Source organism: Antedon mediterranea, chromosome 1, assembly GCF_964355755.1.
Source record: "Antedon mediterranea chromosome 1, ecAntMedi1.1, whole genome shotgun sequence".
Taxonomy (NCBI): domain Eukaryota; kingdom Metazoa; phylum Echinodermata; class Crinoidea; order Comatulida; family Antedonidae; genus Antedon; species Antedon mediterranea.
Window position 1 is genome coordinate 33,637,866 of NC_092670.1, and position 27,176 is coordinate 33,665,041.

Here is a 27,176-nt window from a genome sequence, read left to right on the forward strand (position 1 = left end):
AACTACCCTCTGGATAACTACCTCCAGACAACTACCACACGGACAACTACCCTCTTAGGACAACTACCACACGGACAACTACCCTCTGGATAACTACCCCCAGACAACTACCAAGCGGACAACTACCCTCCGGACAACAATCACCCTCTAGGACAACTACCCACGGACACTGCCCTCTTAGGACAACTAATACACAACCCCACCCCCACTCACCTAGGACAATTACACCCTATGACAATTACCACACTATCAAAGGCTACCATTACAATAGTAGTTTTCACAAACTGATATATATTACATTATACAAAATATTAACATAATTATGTCGTTATCAATTTAAGCCCAATTCTAGCAATCAATATAATAACACAAGAAAATAGAAAATACGTTTTATTCTGAAAGAAAACTCTGGTACGTAGCAGATAAACAGACTACATACTTGGAATAATTAACAAAAAAATAAACAAGACATAATGGTCAGATTTAAGCAAAATGTAGATTTTTCATTTTGATTTTCGAATTGTCAAATTACAATAGACAACTACCACACGGACAACTACCCTCCGGATAACTACCCAAGACAAGTACCACACGGACAACTACCCTCTGGACAATAACCCTTCTAGGACAACTACCCACGGACAACTACTTCTTAGGACAACTAATACACTGCTACAGTGATTTTTCGAGTCTTTATGGCCTAGTAAACATATGTGCAAAGTTTGAAAACGATTCTGACAATAAGACCATTAAGACGGCCCCAGCTAGGTTCGCGTGCAAGGCTCCCCGTCGGGCACCTCGGTCCCTCTTCCGTTACTTATTATTACAAAAAGCATTTTTAAATAAAAATGAGTAATAGCAATAATAGAAAAAAAATATATTAAATATATTCTTTATACTCGAGCTGTGGACCAATTTTGTAATCGTAATATTGTCTTCAAAATTGAAAATATGTAAAACAATACACCTTTTTAATGTGTATGTATATTTTACTCTCGGACTAATTCATTTGAGGTTAATACAACCAGGGAAGAAACTCTTCCCTGATACAACACACTTCTGTTAAGTGCACCGTTGTGACCCTATCCCGGACCCTATCAAACATTGTTTTATTTCCGAAACTGAAAATCAAGGTAAGTTTGTTTTTCTTTTTACTAGACTAATTGTTTTAATCAGGTTTAATTACCGAAACAATTTCGACCAAGCATTAAATTAAAAGTGAAATTGTTGTCGTAGATAAACAGGCTGGGATAATGTTAATAGTGACTTTTTGAAATTTTAATTTTGTATGTAATTTGACAATATTCGAAAACAGTTCAATCGTTAAAATGTGTTTCTACATTTTGCTTAAATCTGACCATTATGTCCTTTTGATTATTGTTTTATTAATTCCAAGTATGTAGTCTGTTTGTCTACTCCGTTGTGTACCAGGGTTTTTTTTTCAGAATAAAACGTTTTTTTCTACCTTCTTGTAGTATTATATCGACTGTTAGAATTCTTTCATGAATATAGGTTTCTACCCCAAGTGACTGAGGCTAAATAAGGTATTTTTAATAGGTTTAGGAAAAAATGCAAAATACATTTTTATGACTATAACTTTCTGCAATTTTTAGTTTTATTGTTATATGAAATGTTTTGGCCTTCCGAAAAATTGCATTTTTTGTTTGTTTTGGTTTTTAACCTAGGTCAAAAGGTCAAATGCTCAAAAAGTGCAATTCAGTGACCAAAAGGTCAACCCGAACGTATACCGGCCTCGTGTCCTGGGGCTGTAAATTACCCCGTATGGGATACGGGCCACGTCTTCAAAGGGTTAATATACACTGTTAGGAAATAAATTGTTTATTCAAATTTATACAAATTTAATATAAGGTTGCCTTTCCTCGGATAGGAGTTGACAAAACTTTTTTGACATTACCAGTAAAATAGGTCGTAGTGATCTTAATTCCACTGAATCACTGAATCAAATGTGTGCCAATTTGCGCGCTGGTTGTAGAAAGTTGACTGGACACCATAGTAATAGTAGTAGTAGTTTTGTAAAGCTGCATAATGTGTATAAATCAAAATGTAGATTACTGGAAAAATGTCAATACTGTGTGTATTAATTCTTTCATGAATATAGGTTTCTACCCCAAGTGACTGAGGCTAAATAAGGTATTTTTAATACTTTTTTAATATTTAATAATTTTAATATTTTTAATATTTTTAATATTTTAATATTTTTAATATTTTTAAGCCTGGATATCAAGTGAGATACACAATAATTTAATATAATATCAAGAAGATAAAACAGTCTGAAATCGTTCTGTTGTATTGCATATGAGATGAGTGATAATGTATGTATACAAAATGGTAGAAAAATATATAGAAAAGAAAGAAAGTAGAAAATATGTATAAGCAGGGAAGATTTTACATTTAACTCTTCCTTATTCTTCTCTTCTATATTATGATTATAACAAAAGGAACTAACATGTCTGTTAACACTACAAACACTACATGGGGTGTAAAAGTTTTCGGTAATTTCCCTACAAAATCCATCATCGTGAATAGGTTAAATGTTAAGTAAAAGGAAGTAAATACTGTTGTTATTATAAAAGAATGTCTGCATATATTGAAAATAAATATTTGTCTATAAACAGTACTTATAAAGAAAATAAAGACCAACATATTCTGGCAGTGTATTTTCTTTCACAAAAAGATTTAAAAGATAACATTTAAAATGTCTTATTTGTTATTGTCAACCTATTATCCACACGCCAGTAAATTAAACCACACTATTATACATGGAATAGAATGTTATTACAGTAAAGTCGATTAGTTAGATATTAGTCTACACAACATACTACATTTTTCACTGCCATAAAGCTTCAATTCTTACTGGTCTATACAGTTTATTCGTATTTGTTAGTTTTATACTTTGCTCAAACTGCCATGGTTAATTGAAATACACGTAGCATGCAGAACAGTGACTTACGGGTACAGCTGCATTAAAACGTGTACAGTATTTGTATTTCAGTGATTATTAAAAAATCTACCAAACACAGTAAGACATTTACGAATAAGTCAAATAACGATCGCAAAAGCTAGCTCTTAAAGATGTATTGTCCCCCTGAAAAAATAATTCTTAACAAATTTTGTTTTGAATATGCCATTTTAATGTAACATTATCCACTTTGACCAACAATTGGATCGAAAAATGTATTTACCTGCAAAAACTGTAATTTAAAGCAAAAAATTGCCAAATTGGCTGCCAGCCATTGGTTTTTTGTTGTTGAATTTAACAATTTATTTAATCAATGGATAAGTGAAAACATATTTTTTTTCTATGGAAGTGATTAACTTAAAACTACAAAATAACATATTCAAAGTCTGATTTAATTAATCTTAATTTTTTCATGATTTTGGAGGACAAAAACATCTTTAACTTATTTCGAAAAAGAACCCAATTAAGCCTTTAATTGTATACATATAGGACATAATCATCTAACAGTGGCATATGTTTGTGAAATCCGGAATAAATTAAGTTAAATTGAATTGTTATGCATCGGCGAAAAAATCCCTGCAAACACTAAATTTAGGCTAAAGCAGTTAAAGAACTATTTCTTATATCAACATATAAATTGTAGTAAATCCCCAGAAGAAATTATTTGTATTGAACTTGTGTTTCCGTTACCATTACGATTCGTTATACTCGAGCTGTGGACCAATTTTGTAATCGTAATATTGTCTTCAAAATTGAAAATATGTAAAACAATACACCTTTTTAATGTGTATGTATATTTTACTCTCGGACTAATTCATTTGAGGTTAATACAACAAAGTGCACCGTTGTTACCCTATCAAACATTGTTTTATTTCCGAATCTGAAAATCAAGGTAAGTTTGTTTTTCTTTTTACTAGACTAATTGTTTTAATCAGGTTTAATTACCGAAACAATTTCGACCAATCAATAAATTAAAGGTGAAATTGTTGTCGTAGATAAACAGGCTGGGATAATTTTAATAGTGACTTTTTGAAATTTTAATTTTGTATGTAATTTGACAATATTCGAAAACAGTTCAATCGTTAAAATGTGTTTCTACATTTTGCTTAAATCTGACCATTATGTCTTTTTGATTATTTTTTAGTTAATTATTCCAACTTTTTAGTCTGTTTGTCTGCTCCGTTGTGTACCAGGGTTTTGTTTAGGAATAAAACGTTTTTTTCTACCTTCTTGTAGTATTATATCGACTGTTAGAATTCTTTTATGAATATAGGGTTCTACCCCAAGTGACTGATGCTAAATAAGGTATTTTTAATAGGTTTAGGAAAAAATGCAAAATACATTTTTATGACTATAACTTTCTGCAATTTTTAGTTTTATTGTTAAATGAAATGTTTTGGCCTTCCGAAAAATTGAATTTTTTTTGTTTTGGTTTTTAATCTAGGTCAAAAGGTCAAATGCTCAAAAAGTGCAATTCAGTGACCAAAAGTTCAACCTGAACGTATACCGGCCTCGTGTCCTGGGGCAGTAAATTACCCCGTATGGGATACGGGCCACGTCGTCAAAGGGTTAATATACACTGTTAGGAGATAAATTGTTTATGCAAATTTATAAAAATGTAATATAAGGTTGCCTTTCCTCGGATAGGAGTTGACAACAGTTGTTTGACATTACCAGTAAAATAGTTATTAAGGCTCTAATAGGTCGTAGTGATCTTAATTCCACTGAATCACTGAATCAAATGTGTGCCAATTTGCGCGCTGGTTGTAGAAAGTTGTCTGGACACCATAGTAATAATTTCTAGAACCTTCTGCCAAGAAACTTAAGGGAATCATTTTTTCTGAAAGCCAAAACATTTCAAAAATTATTTGCGCAGGCGAGACAAAATGGCTAATCTCATGACCGTAACCACGATAGTTTGAGCTGTATAATAAATGAATAAATAGAATATTTTGTAAAAAAATAACTAATATAAAATAGAAAATTTTATTTTCAAATAAATAATGTAATAAAGAAAGATATGTAGACTTAAGTGTAAGAGGTCAAATTCCTGGCAAGCAAATCAATATTCTCAAACGTTTCTTACCACTGTGGGTCCGATGTAATAATAAATACTCTCTCGCTCACCCACCTAACATTCTACATCTTTTCGTCTTTTCAAATTGAACTAAATTATACTAAGTATTAATATACTGTTTGTAGAATTGATTCCAAGCAGGATACAAATTTTACTTTAGGCCTACATAGTTTACTATTTTAACCCATCGGACACAGAACTGGCACAATGTAATTATATGCTGAGCCAGAGGTACGGTTGGTTACGAAACCTAATATCACGAAAACTAAGACCTAATGTAAGGCCTATGTACGATAGTTAAAAGTAATTATAATCCTAATACAAGATGTTTTATAACTAATGATTTTAAAATATTTATGCTATACTACTTACCGAAAACTAAACGATTCGGCCCTGAGACGATTCGGCCCACTTATATTTATCAGTTGATATGCATTTCATAAGGATAAATAAGTATTTTTTTAAACTTTCTTTCCATAGAGACTATGGGGTGGTACTACTAAGGGTAATGATGCAATAGCATATTTTTTATTTTATAGGGCCTAAACCATTGCCGAAAATGGTCAGCATACACTTGTCAATTATCATTTTGAATTGTTCGATGTAGATAGTAGACAGACAATTCCTATTGGAAATTAAGAAAATCGGTTTATTAATAACTTCACAAAATAACAAAAGATATTATTTTCAGACCTGCTAAGTGTTAAAAGATAGGAGACAATTTTCAATAGCTTTAGTTAATACTTAGTTAAGTTGCCATTATGTACACTTTTAAATAATACGGTTTTTAATTATATTACTCTATATTGATAATTATTTTGTGAATTTTGTTTTTTTAAGATGAAGGTTTCTCTTGGAATGCTCTTCTTATGTGCTGTTGTAATTCAGCTACTTTGTGTGGATGCATTCCGAAGACGTAGACGTCGGCGGCGAAGGTCACCTCCTGTCGTTAACTGCGTCTGGAGCAATTGGCAAGCATGGAGTGCTTGTTCTGTAACTTGTGGAAATGGCGGTACACAAACTAGAAGACGAAGTGTGTTGACCGCAGCGTCAGGTGGAGGTTCATGTAGTGGGAGTGCTACATGTAGCCGAAGTTGCTCAGGTCAAGCTATTGTTAATTGTTCATGGAATACCTGGCAAGGATGGTCGCCATGTTCCGTATCGTGTGGTAGTGGTGGGGCACAGACAAGAGTACGTACTAAGGCAAGATCCGAATTCTGTGGAGGTTCTGCGTGCACTGGAATTTCTCATCAACAGAGAAGTTGCTCTGGTTACAGTCCAGTCGATTGTGCTTGGGGTGATTGGCATGAATGGACGGCTTGTTCAGTAACTTGTGGTAGTGGTGGTACACAGACAAGAACACGATGTGTGGAGACGTCAGAGTATTGTGGAGGCACCACATGTAGTGAGCCTTCTGAACAACAGAGAAGTTGCTCTGGTTACAGTCCAGTCAATTGTACTTGGGGTGATTGGCAAGAATGGACAGCTTGTTCTGTAACTTGTGGTAGTGGTGGTACACAGACAAGAACACGATGTGTGGAGACGTCAGAGTTTTGCGGAGGCGCGGTGTGTAGTGGGCCAAAAAATCAACAGATAAACTGCTCTGGTGAAAGTATTAATTGCGTTTGGGGTGAATGGCAAGAATGGACATCTTGTTCTGTAACTTGTGGAAATGGTACACAGACTAGAATCCGTATTGCAATGACGCCTGAGTCATGTGGAGGTATGACATGTAATGGCTCATCAGAACAACAAAAAACCTGTGAAAATCAAAGTAGTTGCGTTTGTTTACAAGGATGTATGCGTGGAACCGCATCATCTGGTTCTTGTGTGGATTGTCCTTTCCCGTATACAGGTAGCTGCTGTGAACAATTAATTGACGGTAAGTTATATAAACCCTTTACAATCATTCAGTTCTGCATTGTGTTTTTATTAAATAACATATTTTATTTCTATTTTATAACCATAATATTTTCATTTATGTAAACGTAGCCTACGCATTATATAATTTGACAAAATAACTAACAAATTATAATAATAAATTTAGTAATCGTAGATCACTGGCAACATGTTTTTTACATGTACGCATAGTTTAGAAAACTTATAATGTATTGGTTAAACACTTTTTTGAGAATTTTAATATATTGACGCTCGCAAAGTTTCTGCGTACGCGTACGGATTTTTGTTTTTGTGCTTAAATTTATGTGTAGTGAATTGAATTGATATCTGAAAGGTAGTTATGAAAATATGATTAATAATATGGTGAATTCACAAAACCGCTAAATGATCACTTAATCATTTAACAAAAATGGGCCATGGTGCAAATCAATATTATGAGTTTAAAAATAAGAAATATTATAACAGGTATGACATAATCTTACATTAGTTGTTTATTCCTACTTTTTAATAAAATGTTGACCATATGTTGATGAAAATAAATGCATTTAACGCATAGTTCTTTAACAATGTTCGAAAGATGAAGATTAACAACAAAAAAGTCAGCTGCTCCACATCTATCTATACTCTATACATTAATTTTAGATAACCCTTGTACTGCACATATTGATGTTAATCAACCTTGGCGAAGTATTAACTACTTTGCTGATGCCGAACACCTCATATGTTACACTGAACTGATGGACTACTGGTATCGTTTTACGGGAGCAGGTGGTGGGGAGATACCAACAGAGTGTGTTAAGACGGGTAGATGTGGCGTTCTCAAGCCGATATGGTTGTTTGGTAGGTTATCGGATGTTTTGCTTACACACATTTTGCCGACCGAACATTTGGACTACAACATAACATTTGGACGATATGACATTTTAATGAAAATACAGCCAACAGGACACTTCGCCGACAGACAAGTGGATGAAAGAAAATTGACCGACATTCACTCGACCGAGATGACATTCAGCCGACTGACAATTCGATGACAAGACAATATATATACATTTAAAAACAAACTTATAAACATAACATAAAGAATTCCTAAAAGTTAACCTATATATTGCACAATACACTTACACTTTAAAAAGGTACAAAAAAGATATCTAATTCAGGATTTTGACAAACACAGTTGTTGTAAACAACAAATTAATATACCATTCATAGAGACAATAACACAGAAGCATTTTACAAGATTACAAATGAATATAGAATTTAGACATTTATACAAAAAGGGTTTATACTTCATGAACATTGCTATGGCAACTCGTATCGGCTTTACGCAACTTTTAAGATTTAATATTTAACATTTAACCTTTACCTCAGATAATGTCCAATTCTTCAGAACTCGTAAACCGTACATCCTAGAAACACGAACATAATGGCAAATGATCCAGAAGTACTACTTTCTATTCATGTTCATTTAACTAAATACTGTAAGAGTTATTTAAAATTAATAGATCTGAACCTACAGTATGACATTTTACCGCGTTAACATTTTGTAAAAGAAATAAGAGGGAAATCATTCTATTAACTGCTTGCATCTTAATTTACAATTATACTATGAAAATTATAAACCAGCCGTCCAGTTAATCTAGTTGCTTTTTAGTGCGTCAAAGGGTTAAATCTCTTGTGCGCGTGCGTACAATCGAGGGACTAGTGCTGTCCCGTCGTACACCACGCCGAGAATGTTAAAGAGTCGCTATCCAATCGGGTTTTAATAATACCATGAAAGCACCAGTGGTCTAATGGTTAGGACTTCTACATATCAAGCAGACAGTTCCTGGTCCGAATCTCGGTTGATTCCCTCATAATTTAATGACTCCAAGTAACTTAATTTTGTGTTTGTATGATTCTGCAGGTAATCATCCAAGTCCACAAGAGGGAATTGTGACAAGAAAAGTGTGTACGAGTGAAAGTACCGATGGAGACGATAACTGCTGTACAGACACACGCACCATTAATATCAAAAACTGTAATGGGTACTATGTCTACAAGTTGTTCCAGCCTCCTAATTGTAATGAGGGATTTTGTGCAGGTACATTTTTTGTATCATTTATTGACGCATAGTCAATTTATATGTTATACAATAAGTATGACACAAGTTCAACCAAACATACTTGAAAGCTAGACAATACCGTAATCAATTACACCGACACACAAATCGCGATTTTAATCTAATTATTAATTTCCGTCATTTAAATGACAAATGTTGATCCTTATAATGTTAAATAATAATATTAAGTCATTACGTTTTAGACATCTTTGAAAAACGAAATTTGTAGAGGTATACAATAAAATTATAATTATTTGTTTACTGATATAGGGTTAATCTTTTACAGGTAAAGAGGTTCCTTGTTCCCAAGGAAAACATTCATCAAATGGTTACACGCCTAACTGCATGCGTAAGTTTATAATTATTTAGTATACATCAAATCAATTCCTCATTTATTTTAACGAAAATCAGCAAGCATCAACATAGTATTATGTACATTTAAAATAAAACAACAAAAAAGTATCATTTGGCCAATGGACGACATAGAGTCCATTATACTGTTGCCCCTGCTAACAGGCACATACAAACAAATTATATACATCTATAAAAACAATTTAACAATAAATCACATAAAAGCAATAACAAAAATAAATACAAAGTATTTTTGTTAATAATTAATATGTTTTATTTTTTTGCAAATGAACTATTAAACGCTGCTTTAGAAAGGGATACATTTTTTATATGATCTACCCAGCTGCTGAGGTTTTGATTAATGTATTATTATCATCATAATGAAGTGAAAAGAACCTTGGGGTAAGAAAAGAGATCGTTTTCCTCTCCACATTGTAAGTGAAATTGAAAAAAAAAACAGAACATTTTTTAAGTAAGGAAGAAAACTACATTTGTTATCATTTATTATTTAATTGTACCAATAAAACTTTTTTCAGACAATCCTCCTGCAAACTCACTTTCGCCAACATTGGAGTTTATACAGACAAGCTTAGGTGACATTGAGTTTATTTGTAGATTCAATGTACAACACTACAACAATATGTCTTATACTGTGAAATGGTATGCGGAAGGAGATAAACAGAACAGCTTTGTATTTTCAGCGGTTCATGGTAATTCGGTAACATTAGGCACTCAACAGCTGAGAAACGTATTTGGTTCTAGCAGTACGACGGTAAGGAACAACAAACTAAATATAAACCAACAACAACCACAACACAAACATAAACATTTTAAATGTTTTAAAACAATGTTAAATATATTATAGGCATTATTGACATAATAATCAATCATACATAACTTCAATACATACAAAAATGCATATTTAAATCAATATTAAAAATGATTATATTCAAATTAAATTTAAAACAGAGATCTGCTCCATGTTTTTTTAGTTTTTCAACCCAATTCCGGGCACTACGAGACTTTATTTAGGTTTTCAAAAGCAATCCGGTACTATTATAACCATATACATATTTTCTGAACTATTACTAGTAAAACGTCCCCATTACCCTCTTTGTTTTGTTTCAGATTACATGTACTTTAGCAGCCGAGTACATCAACACGGATGGCACTGTCATGAGTGAACCGTCTGTAGTGAGTAAAAGTAACGCCGTCACAATGAATGTTCCCAGTAATGATAGTAAGAAGTAATAACACAAACGTTCCAATATAGTTTGGTTTGAATTGTTGTGATTTAAAACGATAATTTTCATACTTACCTTATAAGTAGAAATAAGGAAACTTTTCTTGGCTATCCTTGTGATCATGGCCTGTTCCTTTGCGCAAATGTTTTCTATTTAAGTGTTATTTTGATTTGATGTATGTATAGTATTTTAATTGACCTTGATTGCTTAAAGATGTATTTTCCTCTGAAAAAATATTTTTTTTAATTACTTTTGTTGAATATGCCATTTTAATGTCACATGATAGTTATCCACTTTGAAAAAAATGTAATAAAAAAAAAATGTATTTTTAAAATGGTCAAATTGGCTGGCAGCCAACCGAGCCAATGGGTTTTTTAACGGAAGGGATTAGGCTAACTTTATTAAAACAACAAATAACATATTCAAAGTCTGATTTCATTAATCTTCATTTTTCATGTTTTGGGAGACAATACATCTTTAAGAAAGAAACTAAAAATACGCTTACTCATCCCTTCGCGTTGGCCAAAGCTAATACCCAGATTATTCCATAATTAACGTTTATAATAATTTTGCTTGTGATCTCTATGCCCCTGGAAGAAGAGCATTGATTTGTTGTTTTTTTTTTATATACACGTATAGGCCCTAGTGTTCTTTGTAAACTGAGCTTTCCACAATAATATAAAAACGTATTTTACAGAATGAAGATTTCAATCTTAATCAAAATGTCTTTAAAGTTGGTACCTTAAGCTTTTCATTGAACAGATTATCTGTTTTTAAAAATGTTGTCATTATTTTGAATATTACGCAGACAGGCACCTTTTTAAAATGAATTCCGTACACATTTTTAATGGATAAAACAATGTGAAATTAAGAAAGTAATAGACATATGTTTTCAATGAAAAAATGCACTTACTTGAATAATGCTATTTACGTGTCACTACACTTTGAGAAAGCCAACTGATAGTTGGCGAAACGTCAGGTAATAATCGTTATTTACTAATACAATTACGGTTGAGATATAATTAACTATTATATTTTAGTTTAATTACAGTTTTAACTTTATACACAGAATAAAGGATTTAATTGCATTATACTAACTTTTGTGTTTGTATTAAAATATATCTTTTAATTACACTTTTTAATATCATTTTTACAACGTTTATTACTCCGCTCTGACGAATCAGCCCAGGGAGCAAAACAACATTATGTAAATAAGTACCTATTCTATGAAAAAAAACCACATTTCTTAAGATTCCATCTCATCATTTCTCTGTAATATTGTAACATACATGCTACTTTCATTGTTTATTTTATGAATCAATTAATATTTGTATTCATTGTATTTAATCAAGTCAAAAATCACATATCGTGGCATAAGCTATTACTCCTCTAATGTAGGCCTAATTCACGCAGTATGTTTAGAATATATTGGACAGATCATCTCTTGATGGTTGCGTTGTGCAACGTCGTCTGGGATTTAACGAGAAACTTAGACTGTTGTATGCAAATTATCCACCTCATGTCGTATATTGTTTGCCGCTAATGTGAAGAAGCGTGACGATATGCCGTTAACGCACACAAAAACAAATATATTAAACAAGCTGTGAAATATATGGTAATTAAATGTTTATAGCATATTCTAAGTTCAGTTTGCAATAAAATATAATAATAATGAAATATACATAACATCAAAAGAAATCCAAATTTAAACTAAAATATATACAGATATGTGTTTAAAAATGTCCAATTAAAAATGACCTTCCATTAAATAAAGTACGCCCTTATTCGTCATACTTTAATCGAACTTGTGAATGTTTTGTTAAGATACGGAACCCATGCTCTTTTTTTATTGGCAAAAATATTTTTCTAATTTGTATCCATTGTTTAATCATGGACAATCATGTTTTAAATCATCGAACACATTCCAACAATTCTAGTATAACATTATGGTGGATTTTAGTGACATGAAATCACAAACAAACGAACCGTGTGTAAAACTGGCCAATAACAATTAGGTATAATATGGAGCCAATTTAAACTCATATCAGAAACAGACTTTCGGTACAAAAAACTGCTGTTTGGAAAGTGAATTATTTAATATTGTATGCATAAAACAGTCAATGATGCCTCAGTAATGTGGGTATCTAGCTAAACAATAACCTTACAAATTTCCAAAGGCAGCCGACAGCAGATGTGTCTTAAGTGCACTCTTGAACACATCAGTAGACTTGCTACTTTAAACAATATACTTAGGTAAAGCTTTGAAACATTTTTAGCATGTTTTTAAAATAAGTTGTGTATTCTGTTTAATTGTTTATTTTAGACAGCACTGACTTAAAAAGATCGTCATCAGAATTCAGAATTCATTCTATGCTAACAATCATATAACGGAAATACACGCATTCGCTTTTGTTGTTATGTTTCCTTATTTAACAATCCATGAATTTGAAACCAACCAATAAGTTTTTAATTGATGTTTTATTGAGCAGGTGTTCTGGGTATTTATTCAAATAAATACCATCCTAATTGGTATAATTAATACATTATTCCGCGACACAGTGAGCCGTTTTGGCCTAAGAAGGAAGACGTTTAAAACGGCTTGCAACATGGACAGAAGTATCCCAGGGTCCTAACGGGACACATATAGCGCACAGTATACATAAAGTCCTGGCAGCTTACTCAACAACTCGGCTATCAGGGTTCCATTCGATTTCAAACAAAGGCTCTTATCATCAGTTCTCTCAAAGTAATTTTATATACTTATTCCCCACAATACTCCTATGTTTTATGAACATATTTATGTACTACTAATACACGCGTGGTCCGAAAATAAACAAAAAACTAAAATGGCTATCGCCACCAAGCACCAATGGCCAACTTAGTTGAAACCAACCATGCAGGGCAGTTGCAAGGTGATCGACACACCTTACCGTGAACCCAGAAATTACTTCTACCGCGCGTAGAGTTAAAAATCTACCGATAAAATCAGAAATTTTTCTATAAACCCTTTATAATATCTTCATAAGATAGAAATGTGAAACATATCGTAATAGCGGAAACTAATATTATCAAATCTACGTTTCGCGGTACATCTGAGATAGATAAGGTACCGTACGAATCCCAGGCGGAGATTTGTCCCGAAGTTTTTCTATTGTGCTTGCCTGTCAGAATAAACCATAATTTTTATATAGATGCATTTACGTTTCTACAATGAAGTCCTACATTGCATTTTACCATGGGACAGTCAATGATTAGGATCGTTAAACGTTAAGATAACAACAGACTGAACTAAAAACGAGGTTACGCACTTTGTGTTGACGTTTCCTTAATGTCGGTTGGCTGCGTACTAATGGTATTTGTATTAAAAGAGCAGCCCATATTACTAGAACACAATATGACCCATGCATTGAACCCGGAAATATGTTTGTATTGTTGACACTGAATAGTTTCAAAATATAATATTCTATAAAGAAACACAAATAAAACCCTAAATAGTTGGCTTTTATAGGTTCAAAAACTTTACTAAAGGACAATGCTGTATTATATAATAATATAGCATTGTCCTTTAGTAAAGTTTTTAACAGTCTATAACTGTCGTATAGGCAGTCTACATTTCCATTTACCTGCAAAGATGTTGAAGATGATGTCTCATAATTTATTGACTTTGTTCTTGTTTTGTTTGTTGGTGGATTCTTCTAAATGTGTTGAGGTTGCATGTAGTAATGATACTAATGTGAATGCAGTTTGTGAATGTACAGAAAGAACACAAACTGTGAATTCTACAAACCGTGGACTCAATGAATGGCCAGTTGGAATTCCTGTAAATAAACAGGTGCTGTAAGTTTAGATTTTTAAATTAGTATTGAATTTTTTAAATCTGGTAAAACAAAAAGTAAGTAAATAAAACTTAATTTCATGTAATTCAGCTTATTCACCAATAACATATTTAAAAAGTAGTACAAATATAAACTTTGTAATATATAACATATGTAATTTTGTAATAAGGTTTGCACTAGCCTTACTATGTGCGTGTTATGTGAGATGCAATATTGTAGTAAGTGTAGGTTGTAATTGCCCGGAGACGATAATTCTAATTCCATATACAATATTTCGCATTTGCATACTTCCGTCAAGAACTTAACCTTGTAGAACACCATTATATTTATTGTTTTTAATATAAGCCAAAATTGAAAACGTATTGAGATAATCACAGTATCAAACTATTTAGCTAACCAAAAACTCATTATTAGAAAACTTTGGGAAAGAAAGAGGGTACGTACATCGATGTCAAAACATTCGACAAACATATATTTCTCTAATGTTTGGTGCTTTAACATTAGTTTATAGTTGATTAATGCTAATAATAACGGATTTGAAATAAACTAGTAGTTTTAACATAACATAATTACTTGTTTATAGTTACTTAAGAGACAACAACCTGAAGAAAATCGACACCAATGCTTTGTTAGAGCTACAGGAACTTAATTCAATGTAAGATTTCAAAAATTAATTGTCATTGTTTTGAGTTATTTCATCTCTCTTATTGCTCCATTTAAATATATCTAATTTATCAATGATACATATTTTATCAATGTTATCTGTGTTCATAATTAAGATATAATTTACAGAAAGAAGGATCATAATTATTGTTAACAATGCTAAAAACGATACTCTCACAACTATGTTACACACTGGAAGAGTGAAATTCCCTGATTGACACCGTGTTTCTGTTGGTCATCATTCAGCATCCATAAGGAAAAGAGTATGTCCTACCATGGTACCTTGTCTGATTTTACATTCGGACTTTAGAGATAGTTAGCAAAATTGTTCACATAATTACCATTACGCTGAAATAGTTTTTTTTTTCTCTTTTGTGGCGCAAACACCACTTTTATTCACATTCATATTATCTCATATTACATAAAATCGTATTATTTAACTTGTAAATGTTGTTACAGTTCATAAGTAACATTTTTACATATATGAATTCTGTATTACTCCTTTTTTCATTAATTTTCTTATATTTTGTTATACACTTGACAGGATCATCATTATCATCTATCTCGTTTTAAAATAGTTCACACATTTTCATTTGTTTGTTTTCATTTTACAACCCGGATTATACAATATATTTATATACATGATAAAAAAAAAACAATAATAGCTCAGTACCACCAGTAACCCGTATCACTGTAATTCCTTTTCGGTTAATCGTATCAAATTAGAATTTATATTATCATAATCTTATTTCTTAAAGCTACCCATTTTTCTATACTTGTTTCTTTATTGTTATATGTTTCACATTCAATGTTATATAACATATTGCTTTTAAATGAATTCCATAAAGATTTACCCACTGGCTTATTCAGTGCAGATAACATTTTTATTCTATAAATAGTAAATGCTGCAAAAGTGTAAATATAATCTATTAGCTTATCTCCCGTTCCTAGTGTTAATTGTTTAAATGATATATTATTGTGATTTAAACTTACAAAGATACTAAGCATTTTCCTCCAATATTTCTGAATAAATCTACAACTAAAAAACAAATGATTTTCATTTTCAATTTCTCCACATTTGTCACACGTTTGTGTTTCCTTAACTTTCCACTGATACAGCCGTTTGTTGGTAGGCAGTATTCTATGTAACATCTTATAATTGAATTGTGCTAGTTTCTTATCTTTCATTTTACATACTTTCCGTAACCAAGAAGTTTTCCAATCAATGTTGTTATCATTGAAGTACTCTTCCCATTTTAGTTGTGACATTGGAATAATGAAATATTCTTTCACAAACCATGAGTATATTAGTTTGGTAGTATTAATCTCATACTTAGTCCCAACTACTTCATCATTATCATCACAATTGAAAATATCTACCTCCTTAATAATACGTTTCCATTGAATTGGTATTGCCTTAATAATGCACAAATACTCATTTGACCAGTTTGTTTTACATTGTAGTTTCACCAGTATTTCGTTCGATGTTAAAAAAGTGTTCTTATTAACAATGTCTTTAATACTGATAATGCCACTGTCAATCCAATGCTTGTAGAAAAGCGTTTTTTTTTTAGTTTAACGTAGTGGTTTCCCCACAGTTGCTCATTCATTATATCGTTATAAGTTTCAGGTTTTTTTTTTGAGATTCTGTTATAATTTATGTAGGCTTTTATCATATTTTTGTAAAACAGTGGAATTTTATCAGAATTAACATCAATAATGTTATAACATGACATATTAAGTAAAACATTAACATCACATATTTTTTTAATATAATACATTGGAATATTTTTCCATTTAGCACCATCATCATTCATAATTCTTTTTAACCAGCCACACATGAGTGCGTTAACATGAAGAGTAAAATCAGGCATTTTAATGCCTCCCATCTTAACATCACCAATTAGAGTTTTTCTTTTTATCTTTTCCCTTTTATTGTTCCAAATAAAATTATATATTAGATTTGTAACTTGTGTATATACATATTTTGGAACATCAGTGATATTTGCAGCATATGTTAATTTAGATAGTGCAAGACTTTTCAGGATTATTATTCTACCAAAAATTGAGAGATTTCTAGCATTCCATTGTTTTAAAGTCTTTTCTAGCTCTATTAATTTAACATCCCAGTTTTTTCTGGTACATTCTTCTGTATTATACCCTACATATATGCCTAAAATTTTGATCGGGTGTTTTACCCAATTTAATTCTAAAGGTCTATCTATTCTGTTCTTCCATTTACCAATCCAAAAAGCATTGGTTTTTTTTTTATTTAGTGTCATTCCAGATACTTCACAAAAACGTTCAATTACACTGACTGCTGACTTAATACTTTTGTCATTACCAACATACAAAACAGTATCATCGGCTAATTGGCTTATTCTAGCTTCTATGTTATTTTCATTATTTGGAAGTTTAATACCCTTATAGTCATCTTTGTTTCTTATTCTAGAACGCTGAAATAGTTATTATGTTTAAATACTTCCCATTAAAATAGACTATGGCACACATTACACAGACAAGTAAGCGCTGATTTGTAAGAAAATAGAATAAGTTACCGATTAATTTACTTTACAGAAACCTTTCTAATAATTCACTTACAAGCCTACCAACGTTTCCAAAGATAATCTCTTCAGTGTAAGTACTATAGTATACCATCCAACTACTAATTGTACATTTATTAAAACCATGATCTTTTTTTAAACATTATTTTGATCACTAGGCACAGTAGTAAAGATTTATTTTATTCCTTACTGAAACAAAAAATGTTACAAAAAAAAAAAAATGAATATTTGTCATTGAAACATTTAAAAGATTTATGAAAAAAAATTGTCAATTTAAAACGATAACACATCACTTGAGTAACATAAAATGAATATTTTGCTTTTGATTTTAGCTCATCCTGCCTTACTTGATAAATTGTATCCATGAATTATTATCCATGAAACCTTTGAAAATGTGGAATTGCGATTTTTAAATAACTGATTATCGGTACTATATCTATGTCCAGTTTTCAAACATCTTTATTTCACAACTATGAATGATCAGAATTTTCAAAATCTGCAAGCAATAATAGTATAAACAAATGTATACATCTATAAGCTTAGATTATGCAATATATAAAGGCTACCTAAAGTAAACTAAACTACTTGCGGTTTAGGAGGAGATAGAGAAACAAATTTTGACTTAGTGCTATTAAAATATAGATAAGTGATGGATGTTAAGTTAATTAAAATAAAACTAGAGATATAAATTAAACTAGAGGTTTGTTTTTAACATAATTTTTTTTTACAGCAATATAAGCTATAACAACCTGAAGGAAATCGACGACGATGCTTTGTTAGATCTACATTATCTTATATCAATGTAAGGTTTAGACTTATATTTGTTTCATTATGAATAATAAAGTAGCAGTAATAATAACTATATTTTAACATACATAACCCATTATTTAAGATTTGACTGAAAGTACTGAATACTACTGAATACTGAATACTGAAATGCTTTATTTGTCATCATCATCATAAAATAACAACAGAAATTCTTCTTGAAGATTGACAATTATTAGTAAAATAATAAATAGATAAGGTCATAATATCGCCATCAATGCTGATAACACAACTCACAGAATATATTTACTCGTTGGTGTTCCGTCAAGGAAGTGTGAGAAAAATAAAACCCTCACTATTTCCTGGTTACGTGTACATCCGGAACTTACAATGTGAAATGCAATGTGGACACACCCGATCTGAGTGTAAGTTAGGTGTTAACCCAAAACTAAATTATATTAAGGTGAATCATTACACCAAAATGTATACGCTAGTTTTTGTTTTTATTTTCGTTTTTTTTTTTTATAGAAACCTTTAATTTTTTAATTTTCTAGATATGCAATGAATAACATGTTGACAGAAATATCGACATGTTTTAATGACCTTCCACATCTCCACACTGTGTAAGTTTATCATCCATTTATAAATCGATTTATCAACTGTTTCTAACATATATTTTTATATGCCTGCATTAAAAGAAGATGTGTTTGTATTGTGCCAAAATATATATTGTTGTACATTGATTATTGACTAAATAATAAAGGTGTAATTACCACTTTAAAGCTTACAATCCAACGGAACTAGATAAATGAAAAGTTGAAATAGTCTGTAGTAGAATTATACAATCATGTGGTCAATACAATTATTTAGGTAGGTATAACCGCATGGTTGCCGTAATACGGAACACTATGAATGAATTACGCAATTTGCTATGCACATACATGTTGTAGACGAAGCTGATGTGTATTCAGATGTACATATGTCTTTCCATGTCGTCGAACGTAACAGAACGCATGTTCAGAGCTGTTAAGAGCAGTTGTCTATAAATATTGACATTTAGGTGGCCAAGTCATAAAAAATGATTTTCTTTAAAATTTGCAAAATGAAAGAGGTTTGGTTGAAACATGCACAGATAAAATTATTTTTTTTAAACTGTATCTAGTTGCCATAGTAACAGCCATTTTAAAAATTACAGTATTTTCTTGTAATTTATTCTATAATTTCACCTTCAAATTAGGTAAACATTAATTTCAATAACTCTTACAGCGATTGTTGAAATTTACTTTAATATTTAATACAAGATGATGAAATAATAACTAATAAACAAACTGAAAGCAAAACATTGCATGTTGGTCGGGTATGGGAATGGACCGTACCATTTATTTTACCATTTTTGTTTTTACTTGATTTACCTTTCGTACAAACCACGTCAGCCAAAAAAATCGACCAGAGTGCCATTGGTCACAACCTACCACCCTAGGTTGCCTCCATTACGGGCTTTTATTGAGAAACATATGCCCATTCTACAGTCCATAGAACGTCTCAGGACTGTTTTTCCGGAACCACCCATTATTGCATTTCGTAGACCTCCCATCCTTCGTGATATATTAGTCAGATCCAAATTTAAGAGTAAAATTAACTCTCATGACAGCCAGAATTTGGGCAGTCACCTTTGCGCCAAATCTTGCAAAACTTGCTCATTGGGTGATTCTACTGAAAAATTTGAGAGTAACCAAACTGGCCGCATTTTTCGGATAAGACAATCAATTAATTGTCTAACCAAAAACGTCATTTATCTCATATACTGTAATATTTGTGACAAACAGTACGTCGGAGAAACAAAAAAACACTCTCCGTATGAGAATGACACAACATAGATCAGCTATCAAAACATTAAAGCTTGATCAACCTGTAGCCGAACATTTTAATTCAGCTGGTCACTCGATTGCAAATTTCAAAGTTATTGCAATAGACCACGATATCAAATGGAGCGACAAAACTCGCAAAGACAAAGAAAACCACTGGGAATTACTACTTAAAACCACAAAACCTTTTGGACTTAACTTTAGGAACATACTCCCAGATCGGTAAAATTATTCCATTGTTTACCAAAATTTAAGTTTCAATATTAACCACAAATTTTAGCTGTATTTTTAGTTCCATTCCAAAATTGTTTATATCTCTACCAAGGTACCTTCTTTGTTTTCTACTCTTATTCAGTCTCCACCCACTATTCAACACGCTGTTTCTATTGTTATATTTCTTATGTATATATATGAGCATTTTAGATATATTAGTCATATATTAAAAATAATTTTTTAGATACGAAAATGTTTATTTAAAGCTGTATTGTCCCCCTGAAACAAAATAATTTTATACTTTTTTGTTGTTGTTGATTATGTCATTTTAATATCATATAATAATTTTACCTGAAAAACTGTACCGGAAATTTAAAGCAAAAAATAGTCAAATTGGCTGCCAGCCAATAGGTTTTTGGTCGAATTTAATCATTTATTTTGTCATTTTAGTAAAAACATGATTTTTTCTTCATTTTTTTCTACGCAATTTATTAACTTGATTAAAACTACAAAATACCCTATTCAAAGTCTGATGTAATTAGTCTTCATTTATTATGTTTTTTGGGACAATACATCTTCAGTAACTTCATATCCTTATGTGACATCATTAATTATCTAATTACAATCAACTTGAATCAAAATAAAGAGACTTTGCTTTATACATTGATACCAAAAATTATGAGCAAGGAAAAGATAATTGTGTTCCCTACCCCAACATTTTTGTTAATATAGATTGTTGTGTTCACTGTATATAGGTAGGCATCATAAAGATACCAACATGTACGTAGTGTAGACCTCTGATATCCCATGTACTGTATGTTGTTGCTTGTAACCCGTTTTTCCTTCACAACTCAAACTTATGGCCATGTCAAGAACTTAATCACAAGATGTTGAGGTGTCTCCTGATAATTTATTAATCTTGCCCTGGCCAATAATAGACCATTTTCATTAGTCTAGAGTGCAATGTTATCAAACAACTTGATAGCCTTGGACTGTGTCCCTTCTTTGAAGTTGTTTTTTCTATAAATATATTGGGTTGGATGTACCAGTAAGTCATTATTTAAAAATTGTTCGTTTTCATCATTTTTTTTTTGTCGAAGTGAATAACTATTGTAACATTAAAATTGCGTATTGTCATTCAATTATAAGAAAACATGTGTGGTGTCATTTAAGTCTTTGACCTTTAACATTGTGTCTCCAGAATAAAGTACAGATTAAATGTTAATGTAAAGCTTTAAGGCCACATTTATATTTGTACCTAATACATTCTTATTCAAATACTCAAGTTTAGGATATAAAATAATTGTATATAGAATACTAAATTGACCTTTGACCTCGACTACAAAGGAAAAATTAAATTAGTTATTCTGAAGGTTAAGGATAATGTTTGTATGTGTTTAACATTTTTTTTACACAAAACGTAGTGGTTAAAGACAAAATTAGGGAAAAAGTTTTCAAATTTCAGCCATTTTGAATTTATAGAAAATAAGTAATTACTAATAAACAACCCAGTGTAGATTTTAGATACTAATATCTATATAGGCCCATATTTTAGTATGTTTTAACAACAACAAAAATAAAACATTTTTGGACTGAAAAGATTACAAAATTACAAATAATATGAGAAAATGCAAATTTTAACTAGAAACACTACACAGAAATTACATGATTCCCCGCGATAACTTTAGCGGAAACAGGAGGAGCAATCTTTTAACCAACCATGCTTACACCATGGTTGTTTTTGAAGCGTTACCATCTCGTTGGAGTTATAGCTATTTGAAAAAAATACACAAATTCCCATGTATGAAATTTCTGAAAACACCCCTAAGAAAAATAATAGTATCTTCTAAATTCAATATGGATTTACGTAAATTTTTGTTTTACATTAGAGCAAGATTGCTACAAAAAGAATTCACAAAAACGATTCACATATTCTTTTTCGTTTTTCATTGGTGCCATATCTACGCCTAAATAAGGGCAAAATTCACATGCTAAAGTGGTAAAATGTTGACAACCATTAATGTTTTGTTCACAAATATATCAGTTTTGTTATGTTTACCTAAAGTGTGATTAATTACCAAAGTATGAAGAACATTTTTTTTTTGCCATTCTGCCACCTTTTAATGTAATATGTTTATATTTGTAGTCAACCGCTCTTAAATCTCTCATAAATATGAATATCAAAATGTTTAAGAGTTACTATTTATTTATTTGGAATTACACCTTTAGATGTAATTCCAAATAAATAGCCAATCACATGTGGCTGAAACTATTCAACCAGATCGTATGCACCATCATAGTGTCAAGAGTACGCGCATCATGTAGGCGTCTTCATAGACTGTGAATTTAGCTCAAATTGTATACGTATAAAACGCCATAAAAATGTGCCAAAAATAATAAACCGAAACACAGTATAGAACCTATAATTGATAGTGAGTTTCAAGGTTGTGAAGATGGGAAATTTCCTGTTTTAACATAATGCTTTCTGTAAACAAACTACTATGATGGATATTATAGTATGAATGAGAGACAGGAATGTTGGTATTAATGTCATTATTACTATTTGAACAATATTTATTATTTATAATACTTCATTTTGTGTTGCTTTTGGAATAGAATAATAGATCACAACAGTATATCTATACTAAAAAATACTACATTTAAAGGCTCCAGTAGAGTAGATCATGTGTAAGTGAATACATTTAAAACAAGGCCAACAGCCATTAAGTCGCGTGCTACAATGCATAGTGATACCGGACCGACAGACAGACCGACAGACCGACAGACCGACAGACAGACAGACAGAGAGACCGACCGACCGACATAGTGAACTATACTGACCGATATTACTGAACATGTTTAAAAATTTTGAAATGTTTAAAAACATTTATTTTTTTTTTTATTTACACGTGCGTAGCCTGTCACTTTCGACGTGCTCGTATAACGTAATTTCGAGTTGAAAAGTAAGTCAAGAAAACAGAAATCGGGCAAAAAGAGTGCGCAATAACATTTAACGCGCAGTGCGCGCGCAAAAATATGCGCACTCATGGCAATTTTGTAAACGCTTAAAATTGCCTGAAATGTACTCTTATTTCATCGAAAATAAATTTTGAAAATGTTAAGCGCGCGTACGCATGCGGTACATGCGCTACGCACGTAATTGTATTGCCATATGATGATTTATGCCCTGAAATTTATGAGTACCAAATTTTATTTAATTGTGATTCATGGTTGTGAAGATATGATTACAAACGTGATTTCGTTAAATCGTGCGTAGACCACGTAATTTTTTATTGCGCACCGTGAAAACATAACCACATTGATTCCTGTCCATAAGGAATATACTGTGAAAAATTGACTTAGATAGATTAAACTGATATCAAGATAAGGTCAGAAAGCGATAAAACGCATAGTGATACCGGACCGACAGACAGACAGACAGACAGACCGACAGACAGACCGACAGACAGACAGACAGACAGACCGACCGACCGACATAGTGAACTATAGAGTCGCTTCCACGCGACTAAAAATGCATATTAACAATAACGAAAATCTGCAAACTATTACTGCTACTCATACTACTGCTGCTGCGTTCGGCTACTGCTACGACGACTTCTACTACGACGACGACGACTACGACGACGACGATGACGACTACGACAACTACGACGACTACGATGACGACGACTACGACGACTACGACTACTACGACTACTACGACTACTACGACTACTACTACTACTACTACTACTACTACTACTACTACTACTACTACTAATCTATATATAAATTTACGTAAGGGCAAAATTCGGTAAATCGCGCCTTACTTTTAGAATTTTTACTCGATGGTATGTAAAGTTGGTTCGAACTTTCGGTACTGATTTTAACCACCTGATGTAACCCTGTTTACTAATTAAATTAAGTTAGATAATTAGTTATTGACGATTAAAACGAATTTAGGTTCAAAGATTTGCCCCAAATAGGGGTGTTTTCCGATCGTGGTATACACTGTCTAATGGATGTCCATCTTGAAAAATACCCGCCACAAAAATGCGAGGAGGCTTCGCATTTTTCTATCTCCTCCTACGATAATTGTTTTTAATAGCTGAAAACCGGTTGAACAGTTCGAGTACAGCATCATAATGTTGAAGACAGGCCGATTTTCTTTAAAAAATACTATTTTGATACATTTAATATACGTTTTTACAAATATATTGATTTGTGATGAATGGAACATTCCAAATTATTTGGTTTAACCATACAGGTATAGATTTAGATTTATGGGCCTCCTTGGGAATAAACATAAATAGTATTGCAATGCTGTACAATACTGTTAAGGTATTAACCACTTTTGATCGCAATTTGAATCGCAAATGTCTTACTGTGAGTGTTGGTACTGTTAGATGTAATATAAAAATATATACAAATAAACTTTATTACTGTGAGTGTGGGTAGGCCCTACTGTTAGATTATAAACATATAATATACAAATAAACATTCCAAATTATTTGGTTTAATCATAAAGGTATAGATTTAGATTTATGGGCCCCCTTGGAGAATAAACATAAATAGTATTGCAATGCTGTACAATACTGTTAAGGTATTAACCACTTTTGATCGCAATTTGAATCGCAAATTTCTTACTGTGAGTGTTGGTACTGTTAGATGTAATATAAAATATATACAAATAAACTTTATTACTGTGAGTGTGGGTAGGCCCTACTGTTAGATTATAAACATATAATATACAAATAAATAAACGTTATTACTGACAGTTGCTTCTCAACGTTTGTATTAATTAATAATTTAAAAATATATAAACGTCGTAGTGGTGTATCGTTACATGTACTTTACTATTTCAATCGACTATGACAGTGAGAGTTTTAACAAAGTACCGTATTAAATCGTAAATGTTTTACTGTATTTAGTGGTATATTATTTATAGGCCTATAAAACATTAAAAACAATATTTCGTTACTGAGTGGATAAGAATATATTTTAAAATGTTTCCTCTTTGTACCTATCTTCTTTCCCCATCCCTCAACCCTTAATGTTACATACAAAACACAAATTGGGTTTTTTTAAATGAGTCCAAATAAAAAAATTTGTTTCTCTCTCGGAAGTAATTCCCAGGGTGCTAATTTTGGTTGACTACATAAATCATTGTGTATATTTATTCGTTTCTGTAAACGACAATGTATTATAGTCCTGCGGTACGTACATTTGAAATCTCCATTTTTTTCTCGCTGGAAATACTGTGTATTCGAGAACCATCTGTGGGCACGACCTAGATGGTACGCGAGCGAAGCGAGCGTGCCATCTAGTACTACTAATACTACTAATATTATTAATATGACTAATACTACTACTACTATTACTACTACTACTACTATTACCACAAATACTACCACTACCACTACCAGTACAAATACCACTACGAATGATGCTACTGCTTTTGTTGCTGATGCTGCTGCCATTGCTGCTACTTCCACCACTGCCGCTATTGCCGATATCGCTAATACTGGTACCGCTACTACTGCTAATTTACCACTATCACCGCTACCACCTCTTCTTATCTCTACTGCCACTATCACTACTATCATTAGCATTACTACCAATACTACCACTATCATTTTCACTACTACCACTATCATTATGACTACTACCACTAATAGCACTGCCACTACTGCCAAAATCACCACTACTATTGATAATAATGATATAACTGTTTTTTTTTTCAGATACATGTCGTCAAACCATATACTTGGCATTGAACCTTTCACTTTTGTAAATATGCAGTTAAGGTTATTGTAAGTTTGTTGAAATAGAAAATATGTTTTATTGTAATTGAAAAGAAAATAAAAGAGAAAAAGACAATGAATAAAAATTAAAATAAGGAATCATCATCATATAATTCAGACCTTTATAATTCCTCAATTTTTGCATTTTTTTCATTGCCTACATGGTTTAATAGTACTAACGATAATAATTATTATTCTTGTAAACAAGCATAATTACCTCAGCCAAGGAGGTTATATGTTTACCCCTGTATGTTTGTGTTGTGTGTGCGTCTGTGAACAGCCTGGAGCCCACAGTTTTTATCCGAATCTGGATTTTCCACAATGATCTATGCCCCAAAAGCTCAGACGAGTTCGATTGTGAGGGGAAAAGGTCATAGGTCTAGTTCACAACTATAACACAAAACTATTTTACTGTTTAGAGATCAAAGTTTTATCCGATTCTCAAACTTAAAGCTACAATGATCAATGACTCATCATATAAAGGAATTTATATATATATATATCGAGTCTCGGTTGGGGCGACTTTTTCTCATTCTCACAGATTTCCTCATCTTTATCGTTTCAAATTAATTAATTAAATTTCAGTATATCACCGGGTGGTTTAGAATTAATGTTCTTTGCCTGATTTGTTTATATATATGAATAAAAATACTGAAAGATGAGGGCGTATCAATTTGATCTCTGTTGCGCGTGCGTACAACTGAGGACTAGTGCTGTTCCGCCGTACCACGCCGAGATTGTTAAAGAGTCGTTATCCAATCGAGTTCGAACAATACCATGAAAGCCCAGTGGTCTAATGGTTAGGACATCTGCA

General features: G+C 31.9%; 2 protein-coding genes across 4 annotated transcripts; both read left to right on the forward strand.

Moving 5' to 3' along the window:
* Positions 1-1,048: 1,048 nt before the first annotated feature.
* On the forward strand, positions 1,049-11,025 carry LOC140049380 (coadhesin-like). Its single transcript, XM_072094260.1, has 7 exons — positions 1,049-1,133; positions 5,898-6,939; positions 7,599-7,796; positions 8,863-9,039; positions 9,344-9,406; positions 9,945-10,180; positions 10,537-11,025. Exons 2-7 carry the CDS (start codon positions 5,898-5,900, stop codon positions 10,657-10,659), a joined length of 1,839 nt encoding a protein of 612 aa, XP_071950361.1. The 5' UTR covers positions 1,049-1,133; the 3' UTR covers positions 10,660-11,025.
* Positions 11,026-14,249: 3,224 nt separating this feature from the next.
* On the forward strand, positions 14,250-26,490 carry LOC140049392 (uncharacterized). 3 transcript variants are annotated; one of them, XM_072094269.1, is made up of 7 exons: positions 14,250-14,489; positions 15,072-15,143; positions 17,729-17,788; positions 18,446-18,517; positions 19,035-19,103; positions 23,175-23,246; positions 26,303-26,490. In XM_072094269.1, exons 1-7 carry the CDS (start codon positions 14,284-14,286, stop codon positions 26,373-26,375), a joined length of 624 nt encoding a protein of 207 aa, XP_071950370.1. In that variant the 5' UTR covers positions 14,250-14,283; the 3' UTR covers positions 26,376-26,490. The 3 variants fall into 3 exon arrangements, with proteins under 3 accessions (XP_071950370.1, XP_071950384.1, XP_071950376.1); XM_072094283.1 differs by lacking the exon at positions 23,175-23,246 and adding an exon at positions 23,476-23,521 and having other exon boundaries at positions 26,303-26,426; XM_072094275.1 differs by lacking the exon at positions 17,729-17,788.
* The last annotated feature ends 686 nt before the right edge of the window (positions 26,491-27,176 follow it).